At 40.8% G+C, this 21,674-nt stretch overlaps 1 protein-coding gene across 1 annotated transcript in view; it reads right to left on the reverse strand.

The window, feature by feature from the left end:
• Positions 1–21,674, reverse strand: part of LOC128835846 (uncharacterized) — a 36,574-nt gene that overhangs the window by 7,831 nt on the left and 7,069 nt on the right. The window contains exons 4-10 of the mRNA XM_054025710.1: positions 18,773–18,860; positions 16,614–16,789; positions 14,253–14,460; positions 9,409–9,490; positions 8,708–8,802; positions 7,441–7,566; positions 5,701–5,857 (exon numbers count right to left, since the gene is read on the reverse strand). Of these exons, the coding sequence (XP_053881685.1) occupies positions 5,701–5,857; positions 7,441–7,566; positions 8,708–8,802; positions 9,409–9,490; positions 14,253–14,460; positions 16,614–16,789; positions 18,773–18,860 (932 nt within the window). The remainder of the gene's footprint in view (positions 1–5,700; positions 5,858–7,440; positions 7,567–8,707; positions 8,803–9,408; positions 9,491–14,252; positions 14,461–16,613; positions 16,790–18,772; positions 18,861–21,674) is intronic.

Below are 21,674 nucleotides of genomic sequence, written 5' to 3' on the forward strand. Positions count from 1 at the left end.
GTCCAGAGCAGTGGTCAGAATTCTCATATGGGTCAATAGTCAGATGATCAAATCCATGGCGCTGGGTCAGCGGGTTAGGAAGGTGAGGTTGGGTGAGGTGATGGGGCAAGGTTGGGAAAGGCAGCAACCAATAGGCAATGGTCTATTGCTCAGACAGCTCCCTCCTCCTATTGGGGTCTTCGTATAGGCCAGGTAACCAATGAGAATGCTGCCTGTCCATCCAATCAGGGGCTTGGAGCATGGCTGCTGTGGTTCTGTAGGCATTTATTACTAAGATTGTTGGTCAGTGGCAGCAGTTCAGTGCACCGGCATAGTGCAGTAGGTAAGGTTGCCACCTAGAGAGCCAGTAGACTTCATTCAATATTGGGGTCATAAAAATGGCCGTACTGGGTCAGATCAAAGGTCCACCCAGCCCAGTGTCCTGTCTGCCAACAGTGGCCAATGCCAGGTGTCCCAGAGGGAGTGAACCTAACAAGTAATGATCAAGTGATCTCTCTCCTGCCATTCATCTCCACCCTCTGACAAACAGAGGCTAAGGACATCATTCCTTACCCATCCTGGCTAATAGCCATTAATGGACTCCATGAATTTATATAGTTCTCTTTTAAACACTGTTATAGTCCTAGCCTTCACAACCTTCTCAGGCAAGGAGTTCCACAAGTTGACTGTGTGCTGTGTGAAGAAGAACTTCCTTTCATTTTTTTTAATCCTGCTGCCCATTAATTTCATTTTGTGTCCCCCCTAGTTCTTATATTATGGGAACAAGTAAATAACTTTTTCCTTATTCACTTTCTCCAAACCACTCATGATTTTATACACCTCTATCATATCCCCCCTTAGTCTCCTCTTTTCCAAGCTGAAAAGTCTTAGTCTCTTTAATCTCTCCTCATATGGGACCTGTTCCAAACCCCTAATCATTTTAGTTGCCCTTCTCTGAACCTTTTCTAATGCTAGTATATCTTTTTTAGAGATGAGGAGGCCACATCTGTACACAGTATTCAAGATGTGGGCGTACCATGGATTTATATAAGGGCAATAAGATAGTCTTCATCTTATTCTCTATCCCCTTTTTAATGATTCCTAACATCCTGTTTGCTTTTTTGACTGCCGCCGCACACTGTGTGGACGTCTTCAGAGAACTATCCACAATGACTCCAAGATCTCTTTCCTGATTAGTTGTAGCTAAATTAGCCCCCATCATACTGTATGTATAGTTGGGGTTATTTTTTCCAATGTGCATTACTTTACATTTATCCACATTAAATTTCATTTGCCATTTTGTTGCCCAGTCACTTAGTTTTGTGAGATCTTTTTGAAGTTCTTCACAGTCTGCTTTGGTCTTAACTATCCTGAGCAGTTTAGTATCATCTGCAAACTTTGCCACCTCCCTGTTTACCCCTTTCTCCAGATCATTTATGAATAAATTGAATAGGATTGGTCCTAGGACTGACCCTTGGGGAACACCACTAGTTACCCCTCGCCATTCTGAAAATTTACCATTTATTCCTACCCTTTGTTCCCTGTCTTTTAATCAGTTCTCAATCCATGAAAGGATCTTCCCTCTCCTCCCATGACAACTTAATTTACGTAAGAGCTTTTGGTGAGGGACCTTGTCAAAGGCTTTTTGGAAATCTAAGTACACTGTGTCCACTGGATCCCCCTTGTCCACATGTTTGTTGACTCCTTCAAAGAACTCTAATAGATTAGTAAGACACGATTTCCCTTTACAGAAACCATGTTGACTTTTGCCCAACAATTTATGTTCTTCTGTGTCTGACAATTTTATTCTTTACTATTGTTTCAACTAATTTGCCCGATACGGACATTAGACTTACCGGTCTGTAATTGCCGGGATCACCTCTAGAGCCCTTTTTAAATATTGACGTTACATTAGCTATCTTCCAGTCATTGGGTACAGAAGCTGATTTAAAGGACAGGTTACAAACCATAGTTAATAGTTCCACAATTTCACATTCAGAACTCTTGGGTGAATGCCATCTGGTCCTGGTGACTTTTTACTGTTAAGTTTATCAATTAATTCCAAAACCTCCTCTAGTGACACTTCAATCTGTGACAATTCCTCAGATTTGTCACCTATAAAGGATGGCTCAGGTTGGGGAATCTCCCTCACATCCTCAGCCGTGAAGACGGAAGCAAAGAATTAATTTAGTTTCTCCACAATTACTTTATTGTCTTTAAGTGCTCCTTTTGTATCTCGATTGTCCAGGGGCCCCAGTGGTTGTTTAGCAGGCTTCCTGCTTCTGATATACTTAAACATTTTGTTACTACTTTTTGAGTTTTTGGCTAGCCATTCTTCAAACTCCTTTTTGGCTTTTCTTATTACATTTTTACACTTAATTTTGCAGTGTTTATGCTCCTTTCTATTTACCTCACTAGGATTTGACTTCCACTTTTTAAAAATGCCTTTTGATCTCTTACTGCTTCTTTTGCATGGTTGTTAAGCCATGGTGGCTCTTTTTTAGTTCTTTTACTGTGTTTTTTTAATTTGAGGTATATATTTAAGTTGGGCCTCTATTATGGTGTCTTTGAAAAGTGTCCATGCAGCTTGCAGGTATTTCACTCTAGTCACCGTACCTTTTAATTTCTGTTTAATGTCATTTTTGCATAGTTCCCCTTTCTGAAATTAAATGCCACAGTGTTGGGCTGTTGAGGTGTTCTTCTCACCACAGGAATGTTAAATGTTGTATTATGGTCATTATTTCCAAGCAGTCCTGTTATAGTTACCGCTTGGACCAGATCCTGCGCTCCACTCAGGACTAAATCGAGAATTGCCTCTCCCCTTGTGGGTTCTGTACCAGCTGCTCCAAGAAGCAGTCATTTAAAGTATCAAGAAATTTTGTCTCTGCATTTTGTCCTGAGGTGACATGTACCCAGTCAATATGGGGATAATTGAAATGTCCCACAATTATTCAGTTCTTTATTTTGATATTTGATATTTTAGCCACTCTAATCTCCCTTAGCATTTCATCATCACTATCACTATCCTGGTTAGGTGGTCGATAATAGATCCCTACTGTTATATTCTTATTAGAGCATGGAATTACTATGCATAGAGATTCTGTGGAACATGTGGATTCATTTAAGATTTTTATTTCATGTGATTCTACATTTTCTTTCACATATAGTGTCACTTCTCTCCCCTCCCTCCCACCACCCCGCACAACCTTCCTATATATTTTGTATCCCGGAATGATTGTGTCCCATTGATTGTCCCCACTCCACCAGGTTTCTGTGATGCCTATTATATCAATATCCTCCTTTAACACGAGGCACTCTAGTTCTTATTATTTAGACTTCCAGCATTTGATTTCAAGCACTTTAAAAACTTGTCACTGTTTGTCTGCCCTTTGATGTGTCAGATTCTTTATTATGAATGTTTCTCATCTGATCTGGCCCCTACTTTATCCTCTTCCATCCTCTTCTTCTGATTAAAACCTAGCGAATCTCTATCAATAGACTCTCTTCTAAGAGAAGTCTCTGTCCGATCCATGTGCTCCTCAGTAGCAATCGGCTTTCCCCCATCTCAGTTTAAAAACTGCTCTGCAACCTTTTTAATGTTAAGTGCCACCAGTCTGGTTCCACTTTGGTTTAGGTGGAGCCCATCCTTCCTGTATAGATTCCTCCTACAAATGGATGCATTTTGGGGGTACATGAGACTCCCCCAAACAGCGTATGCACTGTGAATGCCTGTCCAAGATGAGGATGGCATCCTTACAGGAGGCGCGTCTCTTGAAGCCTGGGGAGCCAGGCATGTCCGAAACCGCGGAGGTGGGTTGTGTTTTTTTTGTTTTGTTTTGAGAAATAAATGTAACTGTTAGAGTTACTACTTAGATAAGTTACATTAATGACTGAAAACTATCCAACTAAACTGAGAAACTAACTAACCAGCTAATCTCAAAGAGCACTGCTGAACTCCGTCTCTAGCCGGGGACGGTAGAGAAGGAACTGAGGAGCCCAGGCTGTGCACGCGCTATTAGAACACTGATCGCTCCAGAGGCAGGCACAGTGCATGCGCGGCCCAGAGGGGTACTGCTGTAGAAATCTCCGATCGAAGGCGCTGGGACGCACCTTGACCTGGTGTGCCCACAGGGACATCTCTCGAAGAATTGTTAGATAACACAATTGATCTACTATGAGGCCATGACTTCAATCCCAGCCCTGATTGGTAGTAACCAAATATCATCATCATCATCATCATCTGATTGCTTATTCCTGGCCGGTGTGAAATAACTGTTCAGTTCCTAATGAACAGCTGTCCCCCTCACAACAAGAAAAAGGACCCCCTTTAACTCATGTCCCAAGTCCAACGACTAAATGGCCCTGGAGACTCTTCCCCTTGGTCAAGACTAAGTCACACTGGCTGCTGTGAAACCTGCAATACTCTTTAGTTAAGCAAGAACACTGATGTATGATAAGGGCATAGTACACAAAGCAAGTGAGATACAATTTAGCTTTTTCTTGTTTGAAATAAGTTTTATGAAAAACATTAGTAGTTATAAACATTCATAGGATCCTATCTTAGAAGGAGGGCAGAGGAGCAAATTCACAGAAACACCTTGTGGATGATAATCAAGATGATACTGATGAGCATGAAGAAACATCTACTGTAAGGGGATGCCTATCTTGTAAGTGAGGTTCATATTTGGATTCCCCACTGCCCCTGGGTTCCACAGTAGCCAAGGGTCTTTTCACCTACAGTTAGCTTGGAAGTTGTGACTTTTCCTGTCAGAGGTGGACCTCGCTGCATTTATCCAAGCTTTTGCCACCAACTGATACCATTCACCAGTGGCTCCCTATACAGGGTTGCCCATTTGAGAATTTTAGTAAGTGGGTGCCTTCTTACTTAAAGTGCTTCTAGCATGGTATGTTTTATACAGGTCCTCTGTAGTCTTGTATTAGTTATAAAGTAATTTCCAGAAGCAATTCACGGTGTTGGTTTTGATCTACTAAAGCCCTGCAGTTTTGGGTGATAGCGGATTACCTCTTCATGCTCCACCACGGTGATTGAAATAAACTTCTCTGTTGAGAAACTAGAAGCAGGATGTGTTGAACCCTTGAATCCACTTCACCCATTGGTTTGACAAAGCCACAAATTGTGGCCCATCGGGGAATTCTGGAAGGCATATCATTACCATTACAGTTGGGTCTTTGCTTGAGGATGGTGACTTGAAAATTTTAGCTGACGTTTTAACAATGGCTTTTGTACACGGGAGGACACTGGCATGTGTGTCAGGAGACTTAAGTGCTTTTAACAATATAGTGACTTAAGAAAGTGGCCATACAAGCAACCCCTCAACCTCACACACCATTCCTAATTCCTCAGGAAGTGAGGGCAAAGGTGGGAAGCTAGCCCAGTTACACCACACATGTTCCTAAGCAGATTTTAAACATGGATTTCTTTTGATGTGCTCCTCAACATCTCTGTGTTAAGGTTTTATACTGTAGCCCATCACCAAAGCTGCTGAGCATCTTCTGGGAAAGCAAATTAGTACTACCCAAGTCTGTAGTAGACTTCATGGAGTCTCTTCCTCTTCCTTCTTTCCAGGTAATAGAAAGCTCTGCTTGGGGTAGGGTTTATTTTAGAATAGATTTTTAATAGGATTAGAAAACTTAAAATGTCTAGCAAAATTTTCTTGCTTTAAGTTCAATAATTGTGATTAATGCTTAATTCTAAATTACCTGCTCGTGGCACTTTTACTGCAGGTATCCGTTGCAGAGAGGCTGCCTGTTACATCTGTATCATGCTGTAGAGAATTCTGATGATGTGTCCTATTTTGCTGACTGACTGCAGACAAATCATCATCACACGGTTCTGGGGTCTCCTCACATGCACCATCTTGAAAGCAGCAATAAAACCAGTATGGTCAGAGGGTGCACTGAAGTTGTACATTGTTCATCGATTTTTCTAAACCGAAGACTAGAAAGGTATCATCAAATTTATACCAAACTTGGTTACATACGGCAGCTTAGTCATCTGTCTGGAAGTAGCAGACTGATGCATCAACAGAATGTCTCATAATGATAGATGAAGTCCTTCAATACCAGTCCCTGGTTCAATTCCAGCTTAGGCCAAAAGTGGTTGTCAGTGAACTTAACTGCGGACACAATTCAATTTCTAATGGTCATATGTTTGATTTGTCTAATAAACTAAATATCCTATCATCACAAGAAACAGTGTTATAGGTAGTCTCAAAGGTGAGTCCAAAGGCTAACTGCACTGGAACTGTGCGCATACACAGAGAGTAGTCAGTCTCTAGCATCTTGGTGAAGTACTTTTAAGGCAGTGCGGGGAACTTGAACAGCCACTGCTCCTGTCTACTAGTGATGTAGATTCAGCGGATTCAGTCTCCCGAAAGAGCCAGCGCATTTCACAAGCCCTAACTTTGCATAATTAAAAGAAAAAAGAGGCTAGTGATCTATGAATTTGGAAATTCCAGATGACACTTCAAAGCTAAGTCATCTCTAACAACTGGTGTGCCATCCCTATTGATCACAGATCCTCTCTTACCTAACAGCTCATCTCCCATGGAGCAATGCATATAGGGGAACCTCTGTGTGTTGATCGTCCAGGAAGGATCAGCCACTGCCCCCCCCCCCCCCCCCACCTCCTTGAAGGCTTGGCAGAAGGGCAGAGACTGAGCTCCACAACCTTGAGGAAGTTGATCAAAAAAATAAATCAATCTGGGGCTGTGCTGCCAAATAGCCACCAACACCAGAGCTGGTGAAGGGTTGCAAAACTTCCATGTAGATGGGTATGGCCTCCTGCAGGACCCCCTGTGATCTACAAGATCCTAAGCCATGTATGGCTTCTGGCCTCTCCTATGGATGGACAAAGATGGTACAGGTAAGAGGATCCTCACAGAGGTGAGGCCCCTCTTGTGGGTTTTTCTTAAGGAAAACGGAACTAAATAAATATAATACTTCCAAAATTTAATAATTAGAATTTACTTTAAAAAAGTTAAAAGCTTCCTTGATATTATCTGTACAACACGCTTCCATATCTAAAGTACTTTCAGTGCCGTATCTGAACCTCAGGGCCTATTGTATATATCAGAGAACATGTTTGATTGCTATTGTGAATATTCAGCTTTTTCAAAAAGAAATACTATTGTAATCCCAGCTGAGAAGCAGTGATCATTCTGATACAAATATTTCCCAAAAATATGAATAAAGGGCAGTCACAATGCTTTGTTTGACTATTAAGACAACAGTAGATTGCATGTGAAAATATGGCAAGATTATTTAACCATCTGCAGGGTTCTGACCACAGAATTAAGTTTTCTGTTCAGGTAGAATATATACTGAAATAAAAGGTTTTGGAAATAAAAATTCTATGTAATGCAATAGAAAAAAGTATCAATTGACCTGGAGAGAGTTTTAATGAACAATTCTAATCAGTATGTAGTTAAAACAATGTACCTTTTGAGTTGCTCTTAGATTCTTTCTTTAAGCCTGTGTCATGGTATCCAGTGATCAGAATCTCTGTAGACTCACTATTCATAGACATTGAGGAAGCATTGCTTTTAGAACATTCTTGTTGCCTTTCTAAAGAAAGAAAAAGGCTTGCTCATATCGACTTCACCAGCTCTAGATATTACTGTAAAGATGCAATTACTATTTTGAGCGATAAAAATTCACTAAGGGTTAATAGTCTTGTATTATTAAGTTGTTTGTAATGGTGTAGCACCTAACAGCCACCATCATGGATGGTGGAGCAGATCTTAGTTTTAAACAGAAAGCGGAATTTGATACATTAAGAAAAGAAAAACTAAGCTGCTTATGATGAACCTCAGGCTTACTAGTACAATTACTATTCTATTTATTAATAAAGGAATATACTAGGCTAAACAATTTATTTAAAAGGTGATTTTTTCCATTCTCTGAGACTTACACATGTAATTTTTGCCTATAAATGTGATTTTATTATTTATTTAAATTTGAACACTCTAATGCAGAAAGCAGTGAACAATAGGAAAACAACATACTGAAACTCACGACACAAATCACTTGTATATCAGTGTTTTCTAAACAGATGTACAGGACCATGTATCATACACATTCTTAAGCAATATTTCTACTATCAGGAACAGCACATAAAAGTGATGAAGGTAAGAAAGCAAAAGAGAAGTTCTTGCTTATCTCTTGTAGACCAAGGCATCTCAGAAGCACTGGTTATGGATCATTTAACTTTAACTGCAGTGTGGATGGCCTAAAAATGTGGGCCTTAGGCTACCTGGTGTTAAACAAATTAAAAAATGGGGGAAATATTCAAACCGTAAAAGTTACAGGGTATAAAATGTCTAAGGGGAAAAAATCTTCTGCTTGTTTTTGTTTTAAACGTACTGCTTATGCCGCTGGTAAGGAAAACACTAATAATAGTAACGTTGTTCTTCATCAGAAAGACAAAATGATAGCTGTTCTATCTGGATCCTTTATGTTGGCTCCTCATTTAACTTGTTTCACACCATAGCCCTGTAATGAACTGTGCAAAGGGAGCCCGCACAGAGCTCATTGCACGTGCATGTTAACCCAGTAAGATCTCAATTGGGAAGTTTTTGTTAAATACAGCTAAGAATCCCAGTATCACACCTTTATTACTGAAGCACAAGACAGTGAAGGCCCAATTTAAAAATTATTTGTATATATTAATCCGAGCATGGCAATTTCCAAATTCAACATCACTTACCATCACATGCATGGGGGCTGAAAACTTTGAGTATAGACACCATTCTGCTGCTGGGAATTCCATTCATCTCATCTGTTTGTAAACCTTCTTTCCTGCTAAGAGCAAAGAAATGGGAAAACAGTACCACTGATTGTTTATTGCTCTGTAAAGAACATGAGGGATCATGACCATTAGTTTTTCTTTTTCTTTTTGTATACAACTCCCTATCAAAACAAAGATTTTCAAAGCTGGTGAAAGCAGATGGGGGCTTGGAGAGTATTATACCATCTTATCAGAATTGCTCAAATCTTAGCACAACAGATTCTGACATGCTGGTTGGTTAAAGCAGATTTTTGACAAGAAGTACAATTAATCACATTCTGTGGGTGGGAAATTAAATAAGATGCATCTATTATGTATTTTCACTACTTGTTTAGGTAGTAAAAACTGTGCCTATAGAATTGCTCAGCATAGATGGACATTCAGTACAAAAACAAAATACAAAAGGGGCCTGTAAAGGCTGGAGTGCAACTTGCTGTTCTGGTAAGGGGGAGTAAAGTGTTTATTATGGTGATACCATTATTTTACACTTCATGCAACTTTTTCCATGATGTCCAGTCTGACTCATTTCTTCTCAATGTGTACTGCTTGCTTATAGTTTCATTCCCTGGTTAGCATAAGGTTAATAGAAAAAGATTACATGCATTTCTCCCATGACTTACCCATACTGCACTGATGATAGAATTCTAGTCTGAGTGTCTTTCTTGCAAAGATCAGTCCAAGGAATTAATGTTGTGGTCTGGCCTAAAAAAGAGTAGTTGAATGCAGAGTTTATTTTTTTTGCCTACTGTCTATTAATATATCTATTGTCGAAGTGCTAATAAATAAATACAACTATGACATTGTTGGCATCACTGAAACTTGGTGGGATAATACACATGATTGGAATGTTGGTGTGGATGGGTACAGCTTGCTCAGGAAGGATAGACAGGGGAAAAAGGGAGGAGGTGTTGCCTTATATATTAAAAATGTACACACTTGGACAGAGGTAGAGATGGACATAGGAGACGGAAGTGTTGAGAGTCTCTGGGTTAGGCTTAAAGGGGCAAAAAACAAGGGAGATGTCATGCTAGGCGTCTACTACAGGCCACCTAACCAGGTGGAAGAGGTGGATGAGGCTTTTTTCAAGCAACTAACAAAATCATCCAAAGCCCAAGACTTGGTGGTGATGGGGGACTTCAACTATCCGGATATATGTTGGGAAAATAACACAGCGGGGAACAGACTATCCAACAAATTCTTGGACTGCATTGGAGACAACTTTTTATTTCAGAAGGTTGAAAAAGCTACTAGGGGGGAAGCTGTTCTAGACTTGATTTTAACAAATAGGGAGGAACTCGTTGAGAATGTGAAAGTAGAAGGCAGCCTGGGTGAAAGTGATCATGAAATCATAGACTTTGCAATTCTAAGGAAGGGTAGAAGGGAGAACAGCAAAATAGAGACAATGGATTTCAGGAAGGCAGATTTTGGGAAGCTCAGAGAGCTGATAGGTAAGGTCCCATGGGAATCAAGACTGAGGGGAAAAACAACTGAGGAGAGTTGGCAGTTTTTCAAAGGGACACTATTAAGGGCCCAAAAGCAAGCTATTCCGCTGGTTAGGAAAGATAGAAAATGTGGCAAAAGACCACCTTGGCTTAACCACGAGATCTTGCACGATCTAAAAAATAAAAAGGAGTCATATAAAAAATGGAAACTAGGACAGATTACAAAGGATGAATATAGGCAAACAACACAGGAATGCAGGGGCAAGATTAGAAAGGCAAAGGCACAAAATGAGCTCAAACTAGCTACGGGAATAAAAGGAAACAAGAAGACTTTTTATCAATACATTAGAAGCAAGAGGAAGACCAAAGACAGGGTAGGCCCACTGCTTAGTGAAGAGGGAGAAACAGTAACAGGAAACTTGGAAATGGCAGAGATGCTTAATGACTTCTTTGTTTCGGTCTTCACCGAGAAGTCTGAAGGAATGCCTAACATAGTGAATGCTAATGGGAAGGGGGTAGGTTTAGCGGATAAAATAAAAAAAGAACAAGTTAAAAATCACTTAGAAAAGTTAGATGCCTGCAAGTCACCCGGGCCTGATGAAATGCATCCTAGAATACTCAAGGAGCTAATAGAGGAGGTATCTGAGCCTCTAGCTATTATCTTTGGAAAGTCATGGGAGACGGGAGAGATTCCAGAAGACTGGAAAAGGGCAAATATAGTGCCCATCTATAAAAAGGGAACTAAAAACAACCCAGGTAACTACAGACCAGTTAGTTTAACTTCTGTGCCAGGGAAGATAATGGAGCAAGTAATTAAGGAAATCATCTGCCAACACTTGGAAGGTGGTAAGGTGATAGGGAATAGCCAGCATGGATTTGTGAAGAACAAATCATGTCAAACCAATCTGATAGCTTTCTTTGATAGGATAACGAGCCTTGTGGATAAGGGTGAAGCGGTGGATGTGGTATACCTAGACTTTAGTAAGGCATTTGATACGGTCTCGCATGATATTCTTATCGATAAACTAGGCAAATACAAATTAGATGGGGCTACTATAAGGTGGGTGCATAACTGGCTGGATAATCGTACTCAGAGAGTTGTTATTAATGGTTCCCAATCCTGCTGGAAAGGCGTAACGAGTGGGGTACCGCAGGGGTCTGTTTTGGGACCGGCTCTGTTCAATATCTTCATCAACGACTTAGATATTGGCATAGAAAGTACGCTTATTAAGTTTGCGGATGATACCAAACTGGGAGGGATTGCAACTACTTTGGAGGACAGGGTCATAATTCAAAATGATCTGGACAAATTGGAGAAATGGTCTGAGTTAAACAGGATGAAGTTTAACAAAGACAAATGCAAAGTGCTCCACTTAGGAAGGAAAAATCAATTTCACACATACAGAATGGGAAAAGACTGTCTAGGAAGGAGTACGGCAGAAAGGGATCTAGGGGTTATAGTGGACCACAAGCTAAATATGAGTCAACAGTGTGATGCTGTTGCAAAAAAAGCAAACATGATTCTGGGATGCATTAACAGGTGTGTTGTGAGCAAGACACGAGAAGTCATTCTTCCGCTCTACTCTGCTCTGGTTAGGCCTCAGCTGGAGTATTGTGTCCAGTTCTGGGCGCCGCATTTTAAAAAAGATGTGGAGAAACTGGAAAGGGTCCAAAGAAGAGCAACAAGAATGATTAAAGGTCTTGAGAACATGACCTATGAAGGAAGGCTGAAAGAATTGGGTTTGTTTAGTTTGGAAAAGAGAAGACTGAGAGGGGACATGATAGCAGTTTTCAGGTATATAAAAGGGTGTCATAAGGAGGAGGGAGAGAACTTGTTCACCTTAGCCTCTAAGGATAGAACCAGAAACAATGGGTTTAAACTGCAGCAAGGGAGGTCTAGATTGGACATTAGGAAAAAGTTCCTAACTGTCAGGGTGGTTAAACACTGGAACAAATTGCCTAGGGAGGTTGTGGAATCTCCGTCTCTGGAGATATTTAAGGGTAGGTTAGATAAATGTCTACTAGGGATGGTCTAGGCAGTATTTGGTCCTGCCATGCGGGCAGGGGACTGGACTCGATGACCTCTCGAGGTCCCTTCCAGTCCTAGAATCTATGAATCTATGAATCTATGAATTACCAGGCTTTCACTTCTTGGTTTTTTCTCAGGGTAGTTTTTAGAGCAGGGGTCGGCAATCTTTCAGAAGTGGTGTGCCGAGTCTTCATTTATTCACCCTTATTTAAGATTTTGTGTGCCAGTCATACATTTGAACATTTTTAGAAGATCTTTCTATACGTCTATAATATATAACTAAACTATTGTTGTATATAAAATAAATGTTTTTAAAATGTTTAAGAAGCTTTAAAATTAAATTAAAATGCAGAGCCTCCTGGACCACTGGCCAGGACCCGGGGAGTGTGGGTGCCACTGAAAATCAGCTCGCGTGCCACCTTCGGCATGTGTGCCATAGGTTGCCTACCCTTGTTTTAGAGATTCAAAAAGTGCTGGCAAGAGGTGGTCTTAATATAAAAATTGCCATTTTCAAATAATAAAAATGAAATGAAAAAATAAATGGGCTGATTTCTGAAAATTCAAGTTTAAACTTTGTAAAGGAAGGAGGTTTTGATTTTTTGAAGGATTTGAAACACCTCTAATTGCTAAAATCTATCTAAATTCCTACCATTTTCACCCATGTGCACTGTGCTGATCGCGGTCTACTGACTGGTTGTTTGCTTTGTCTTGTTCCTTCCTTTTATCCCTCCAGCATAAGCCTTGCTCTTCCTGTTCCTCTCCATCCTTCATTTTCCCTTTATATTCATCTCCCTCTTGCAACCTTTTCCTTGGCCTTCATTTGCCAATGGGGCTTCAGCCCTGCACTTAGGGATGTGTTTAAGGCTTTTGCTGAATCAGGGCCTTCGATGCAGCCTTGTAGAACCTTTGGAATGTGTGCATGCTGCTGTGCTCAATAGCATTTCTCTTATGAATAAGGTTTCCAGTGGCGCAAATGTATCCCCTCAGTAAATGGCAGAAGGGATACACTTTTTTTTAGATAGATTGTATCTAATTCATTTATAACTTTTTTTAGTGCTTTCTAATGAGCATTTGAACCAGCTTCTATATGCACAGAATGGTGCCATTTCTTTGTCTATTCATTCTTGCATAGCTGTGTCCTTCACTCTCCCATCCCAATGACTTTTCAAGCAGGACCATTGGTAGGTCCTTTTTACACACACAGGTTTTCCAATTGGTTTCAATTAGTCTCTCATTAGTTGAAGACCATTCAAACTGGGGCTCAGAACTTTTCTAAAGGGGAACTGCAGCTTCAAAAAGGTGGAATGTTTAAAATTAGAGCAGCAGAAAGTTCACCAAGTAAGATTATGGGGCGATTCTAAAGGCCCGAAACCTGTCTTGAAAGGCTATTAGCTATCCTGAGCCCTTGGAGGGTTGTGTACATTGTAGAATTCAAACTGTGAATAACATCCATCCTGTAAAGGCTCATTTGCACAGTCTCAAGTGTGATCTGTATGGCAGAGTTCCAATCATAATAAGAAAAATTGTTCTGAAGTGTACAGCCCTGGTTGTAAATTGTGTACTTATGCAAGGCACCACATTCACGATACAATATATGGAAAAAGAGTAATGACTGAAATTGAAACAAACTGTTTTTCCAGTAAAAGCTGAAGTCTTAGAAATAAAACAAGTGTGCATTACATTTCACCAACACTCTCTTTTATAGCTCTTGTTCTTATTGGAGCCTGAGGTAAAATGATGTACTTCACGGTGGCAGAAAATACAGAACAGGGTTTAGAACACCCTGCTCTGTATTTTACTTCCAAAATGATGGGGTGCTACATGGTTTTTCATGAAGAAGCATTTTATTTAAACTCTACCATTTCAAGTAGACTCATTAAAATGTTTTAAATGCCATGCATCAGTGTCATGCATTTCATTGCTTGTCTTTTCCTAGAACTCTAAAGAGCCTAAGAAATAAACTGTTAAATGACATATTTTTGGGCTGCTTTACCCTTCTTTCTGGCTGTTGCCAGCTGTGCTAGCCGTTCGTATTCCCTCTTAACATCCCATAGCTCTTCTTTCAGTCTGTGGTTTTCCTCATTTAGTTGGTGACAGAGTTCTCTCAACCTCCTGGACTCGCGTCTTAGCTGAAAAATCTCCTCATGAAGGTCCTGCTCATAGGTCGTTAGTGGAGCGTGCCTCTTGCTCACCATGTTCATCTTTAAAATAAAAATGGCATGGCATTATTTCATTGCCTATAGCATTTAGATAATGCCTTGAGGGTAGCTGTGGTGAGATTTTACGTTTTGGAGAGAGAAACTGTGTGTGTGTAGATGAGAGAGAGATTATAATAAAGTACAGACATAAGAGAGTGGAAGCTAACTTCTTAAATGTGCTTTTGAAGTCAAATACATCTTCTCTGAGCTCTTGTAATGCTCATTTAAATACAGATCTGAGTTAAAATAATTAATAGAATTGCTTTGAATTCTACCTGTATGCTTTCCACAGCAAGAATAATTGCTTGGGAAGCTGCAGTAGTATAGGAAAGCCTATAAGATAAAAAAAAACGGGAGAAATATAGTAATATCAATGATGCTAATAGAATAATAGCAGGGCACTAGGCAAAATATGGTTAAACCATTTAAGCGCAGGCTGGCTGTGACGCTAATAATCCATCAGCCAAGGAGAGAGATGTACATGTGTTCATGAGCCATACAAATCACCAAGTGTATCATGGAATCCCCACACTGTGTTGCCTACCTTTAAAACTGAAAGCAAATTTTATTATAGCCATAAAAGCAGTGTGTGGAGATGTTTCCCAGTAGCCTTCAGTGCTGTTCATTAAAACTGGAATTGAAATATAACCATATTGCCCTCGAATGCTCATAAATACTATGAAAAACAAGTTTGTTTTATTAAAGTAGCTACTTTGTCAATATTGGGACATTACTTTCAGTTAGGGGCCTAATCCCACAACCCTTACGCACAGGGACAAACCCATGCGATGAAGGAATTGACTTCAATTGGACTGATCTCAGGAGTAAAGACTTGACGGATCAGGGCCTAATTACTGTACACTTCTGTTATCAATGAGATGGAGCTGATGTCCTGTTGTAAGGACTCGAGGTACTGTATAAAAAACAGCAAGTTGGAAAAAACACAGTGCAAAGCCAGCATGGTGGGAGTGGGAGGAAAGAGAATACACAGGCCTGAGTCTGTTTGATAAACCAGATATTCTCCTTGATTCATTTTACTACAATACAAGACAACTGTGTACATTCATTTTGTTGCTTTTTTTGGCTAACCAAATGGAGACTTCTGTGCAATTTAATGCATAAACTGTAAATGACTCTTGTGAGAAGGGACAGTCCTGTGAGACTGAGTCCCCTTACAGCTCTGCTCATTTTCCCCCCCTTTTCCCCTTTCCAGAAGGTCACATATTGGGACAGCTGTGGGGCTGGATGTGGCTTTCTCCTGAGTTTGCCAGTAATATGCTGCCTATCAGCCAGAAGGGAAAGCTGGAGAAACTCTAGGCATCCAAATTCAAATTCTCCTCAGCTTTATATTCCCACTATACAGTGCAAGTTCTCCGTACACAACTTTACCTCACACTTCTTTCCCCGTAATAGACCATATGCTGAGTAAGTAGCCAGCAGCGAGGCCGGGGGGGCCAAACCGCAGTTCATGAGCAGCATGCGGCTCTTTTACAGTTGAAGTGCAGCTTGCAGAGCCCCCCACACCTGCCCATTCTCCACATACCAAACGGGGGGTGGGGGGGAGCAGCTTGGGGTTTCCGCCCTGCAGCAGGGTGATGGGGCTCAGAGCTTCTGCCAGAGATTACTGGTGGCTGCTGAGGGGGGAGGCACAATTTAAAAGTTTGCCTCCCCCCCCGACAGCTTGAGTCATGCCCCCCAGCCCAAGCACACCCCTCTCTACACTCAGTGGCCCCTCCCTGCAGTTCCCAGGTGTTTGCTGCTGCCTCTCCCCACAGCTGTAGCTCCCAGCATGCTGGCTCCAGCAGTTGCCATGCATGGAGGGGGCCTGGCAGCAGCATGTGATCAAGTGGTGCCAGTAAACTCTGCAAAGATGGGGTGGTACATGACTTTACGTGGTTGTCCCTCCGCCCCATCCCATGTCGCCTCTGGCTTCTGCCCAGCAGGGTGGGGAGTCTTGGGGCTTCAATAGGAGCAGCCCTGACCCCCTGAAGGTGTTACCTGTGGGGCAGAAGACCCCTGTCTCCACAGGGCAGGCGCCCCAAGACCCCCCTTCCCACAGGGCAGGCGTGTCCCGGCTCTCAAACTTCTGAAGTTTGTTGTACGCGGCTCGGAGCTACCCCTGAGGTAGGCTTTCTCGGATCTGGGAGATTCCTTACCATTTCCTTGAGAAGATGATTTTCTTCTTTGGATTCTTTTATCTTCTGCAGATATTCAGATTTTAATTGAGCCATTTCATTTTTCAGTTGTGAAATCTCTTCGTCTGCATTTGTCAGCTCCAGAACAGCAGCCTCATTGGCCTCCAGAAGATCACCGACCTGATTCTTAAGACTCGCTGTAAAACAAACGTATCGGCGTGTGTGACTTGGATATGTCAAAAGGGAAACATACCTCTTATTCCTTCTTTGACAATGCACTCCTAAGATGAAAGAGCTGAAGCCTAATGCTCTGAGCATCCAATTAGGAATTGTGAACTCCTAAGTCTTAATGGCTGACACCAAACCCATCTGTGGCCTAGGGCAACTCTTTAAATGGGGGTGGGGAGGGTGGGTAATAAAATATAGATGCATCTCTGGCAAAGGGATTAGAGGTTAGTGGGTCTCATACTGTAGGTCGGGCCTCCAAAGTGGGTCATGACCCCATTTTAATGGGGTCACCAGGGCTGGCATTAGACTTGCTCAGTCCCAGGGCTGAAGCTGAAGCCAAAAGACTTCCGCCCTGGGCGGTGGGGCTCAGGTTACAGCCCCCCTGCATCTGGGCTTCAGCTTTGGCTTCATCCCCCTTCACCCCTCCCCACACACACACACACCTCTGGGGCGGTGGGGCTTAGGCTCAGGGTCCTCATCTCAGGGTCATGTAGTAATTTTTGTGATCAGAGAGGGGTTGTGGTGCAATGAAGTTTGAGAATCGCTTAATGTTTAGTGCTGAATATTATGCTTAATAAATACTGAACCACCATAAATAGTGTCTTTCCAATGCAATATAGATGGAATGAAAGACAACATGAAGCTGAATACAGAGAAGATTTTTTGAGGCCTGATCCTGCATAACTTATGTAGGTGCTTAACTTCTGGCACATGAACAGTCCCCTTGAGGTCAATGGAACTATTAATGTGCCTAGAGCTTAGTAAGTATGTGTTTAGGGGATCGGGGTCTTAGTTAGTAAGAAGTTCTATTGATTAAAATTTGCCCATTCCTAGGTGGAAATGCTACCCTAGCAGCCACAATTTTTGCTCATGTGATTCCTTATTTGTGTATTAGAGGAGAGAAATAATGAAGAGAAAGCTCAAGGGGAAAAAATCCATTACGTTTCTAAATAGTCTGTTTTTCCTTTGTACTGTACAGTTATTTTACAAATATTGGATTAGCTAGCTGTGTTAGTGGAGGGCAAAGTTGAGTACCAGGAATAAATGCTCAATGTGATTAGCTAAGAGTTTTGATGTGTGGCTCCTTTTAATGTTAGTAGGAGTTGCAACTAAATTCCATCACTCAAGTTACTACACCCATAGCATTTAATGTGGCAATATAAAGAAAAATACATGGTTTAGTGAATAGGGCACTAGACTGGGATGAAGAAGACCTGGGTTTACATACAAGTCACAGGCTCCTTGCATGACTTTGCATAATCAGTTAATCTGCACTATAAACTGGGGGAAATGTTTTGTTACATCATAAAGAGAGTTGTGAGGGGAAATGCCATGATGATTGTGTGGTACGATGGTGATGAGGCCTGAGTAAGTTCTCAGATAGTACCTGGATAATATAACTACATGTTTTTTCTGTAATTGTGTGCCTAGACCAGTGGTCCTCAAACTCTTCAGTGACATTTCATACCCATATGTCATTTAGCAAATTCTGCCTGAGCTCCTTGTTTTAAGCTACAGTAGACCCTCAGAGTTATGAACACCTTGGGAATGGAGGTTGTTTGTAACTCTGAACAAAATGTTATGGTTCTTTCAAAAGTTTGCAACTGAACATTGACTTAATACAGCTTTGAAACTTTACAATGCAGAATAAAAATGCTGCTTTCCCTTTATTTTTTAGTAGTTTACATTTAACACATTACTCTCCTGTATTTGCCTTTTTTTTTTTTTTTTTTTTTTTGTCTCTCCTGCTGCTTGATTGTGTACTTCTGGTTTCAAATGAGGTGTGTGGTTAACTGGTCAGTTTGTAACTCTGGTGTTTGTAATTCTGAGGTTCTACTGTAGTTTCTAATTGCTGGGTGAAAGATGTCCTGCCAAAAAGAATGTGCCAATTTGTGAATGTGTTCAACAAAGAAAAGGAACATCAGACCCAGATAAATGACATTGCTTCATACCAATTTGCTGCTGTAGTATTAAAGCTGAGCTCCGGTCCAAGTTGAGGTGACTGGGGGTTGCCATCTTTTCCTTAAAACTCCTTGCCTCCTGATAATGAAATCCATTTGTTTAGCATTTATTACCAAGGAAATGTTAACAGCTTGCCAGAGTTTTCTTCCCTTTATTACTTGGTTTAGTTTTCTTTTCATTCTTCTGTTATGCATACGTTTACTCTTCACCCCATGTGTCTCCTTACTGTTCTCCTTCATTCTTATGCTCCTTAGTAAATAAAAATGTGAAGCTGCTCTGAGTTTCAGTATTACAGAGCATCTTCTGTTCTGACCATGAATCTGCAGCAGCTCAACAGTTCAAAACTATTTTTATCTCCTTTCCTGGCATTGCCATCTGTCTAGTGAAGAGCCCAGATTATCTGTTTCTAAAGCATTTCATTCCTGTGTCCCAGATCTGCTACAGCCCCTTTTAAAGAAATTCCTCGCTGGTGTTAGCTGCATGGCTGTACGTTCTGATCCTGAGTACCACCAATTTACACCGGTGTTTCGGTTGAAGTTGGTTATTTGTTCACATAAGCAAAACAGAGAGGCAAGGAAACGGGATGAAAAAAAAGCTTTTGTAATTGCTGCTGCTTTAAATGTTACTTCACAATATACTGCAGCTAAATGATTAATTTTGATTTTATTCAAGGACTGATCCTTATATCACCTTAACTGAATGTACTTCAAATAACATTTTTCCACTTTGCCTGCTTGATGTTATGCACAGCATTACCATTACAGAGTGCGTTAAATAGTCATTAAGGGGGGTTATGTCAGTTGTTTTTCCAGGTATCACTCAATCAAAAATTTTTATCAATGGGTAATATACACCGAGGACAAATTCTCATTTTCAACAGCAAGTGGACCAAAATAAACATGTCTCCTAAACTCTGTAGCATGTACATGTCTGTGATCACATTAATGTATAATGGCATGTCTACTTTAGAAAGAGGGAGGGAGGAGGGGTATCGGAGGAGTGGACATTGTGTGTGCCAACAGTGTGTGCATTGATCAGGTGATGGCACAGTTCCAAGTATACTGCAAGACAGGAGACCACAAACTGATGGCCTTCAACTGCCCAAAAAGTACACTTTGGCCATGATTGCATCATAGTAGACAATGGGAATCATCCCAGTGACTTCAATGGGAGTAGAAAGAAGCCACTATTGGTCACTAATTTGCCCACTGGTATCCTTGCTAAAAGACCTTTCTTTGTGAGGTGGAGCACATGTATGCAATGTATCCTTCCTGCTAAAACACAGTTCATGGTGAAAAAATGGTTCTCTCTCTTTTGAATCTATTTATTGTTAACTTAGTTTTTTATAACAGTTGTCTTATTTTTTTTCTTCTGATGTTCTCTGGACTCTTTGGGTCCCTCTTTTCTGTTTTCACCCAGCAGCAGTTTCTGATTCAAATGCCTCCTTCAGCTCACCACATCATTTCTCAAAAAGGACTTTGGGGATATTGAAGAATTCCTAATGTTGTGATTTTTCTTTTTTATGACAGAGTTGACCGTGACCAGTGGGCCACAACCTGCTGGCAACCAGGCATCTGAACTCCAGGAGCAGGGAGCAATTAACACTGCCCTCCAATCCAGGCCTTTCTTCACCCCCATTCAGATGCTGCTTTGCTCCTGAGCCCCCTTAACTGTCTGTTCTGAGCACAGACGGGGAAGAGGATAAGGGGAGAATTTTTCTTTTTTTTTTTTTAGCTTATTAAGTATAATGGCTGTAAGGCTTTTTAAAATGTCTTTGTGGTGGTGAGATCTCAGTGGGATACAACTCGGAACTGGTGTAATAAGGTTCTGACCACATCCAAAGGGCCCAACCAGACAATTATAATGTGACTTTGGACAATCCGTCTCCCCAGTCGGAGCGAGTGAGTAATGACTTGGGTGTTTAATGTTGTGTCTGTGGATCAACATTCCATGCTCAAGTTGCATTTATTTGCAGTGACTGAATAAATCAGGTAACAGAGTTCAAAAGGCCCATTCTAGTAACTTTTGCATGCCAATCTTTCATCTGCATGTGCAGTTGTTAAGCTTGTGTATGAAATTACACACCCTGCTTGTTAGGGAAAAAGAAATCTAATCAAATTTGACCACTGAACGCGTAGCATTCAGTAGAAAGCTATCAAACTGAAGTATATGCAATGCAACAGTACCAAATCTAAAATTAACTGCCCTGCTAATGAGACAAAAACCCATACACACGTAGGCACATTCTTGATTTTTGCAACCCTTTGTTTATTCATGTGGCTATTCTGGGGATTGCAAAGTGGAGAGAAAGGACTAGTATCAACAAATTAACTTCCAATTATATTATTATTGTTTTTTGGATATCTTCAAAAGAGGAACAAAGGAACAAATCTGGACTCATCAGTTTATAAAGATTTGTTCCCAAGTCTTACAATTTCTAAGGATTAGGTTCTGCCCAGACATATTAAATATAGTTGAACTGTACTGGTCACAAAAGACAGAGTCAAAGGATTATGTGGATAACAAAGAACTGCATGTGCAATATCAATACATTTATTTCATATCTTTCACATGAAAGGGATCCTGACCACAGATAATTATCTGCATGTATTCAGAGGTTTCACTTCTATACAATATTGGCAGGTGACTGTAATTTCACAGACATTTAGCAGCAGGAATGTAAACTTTAAAGTGCAGCAAGATCAGGACACTACATCAACTAGTATTACTGGTATCAAACTAAAGAAATATATCCTCTGTTCTAGCTCTGTCTCATTTTTTAAAGTGCTGTTTATTTAAATATACATATATGACCCATCCTATATTTTCTTCTTTGACAGGGTTACTGTGCTAGTAGATGGGAGGGGTGGGATGGAAGCAGTAGAGGTGATA

The sequence above is a fragment of the Malaclemys terrapin genome, chromosome 1, assembly GCF_027887155.1.
Source record: "Malaclemys terrapin pileata isolate rMalTer1 chromosome 1, rMalTer1.hap1, whole genome shotgun sequence".
Lineage (NCBI taxonomy): Eukaryota > Metazoa > Chordata > Testudines > Emydidae > Malaclemys > Malaclemys terrapin.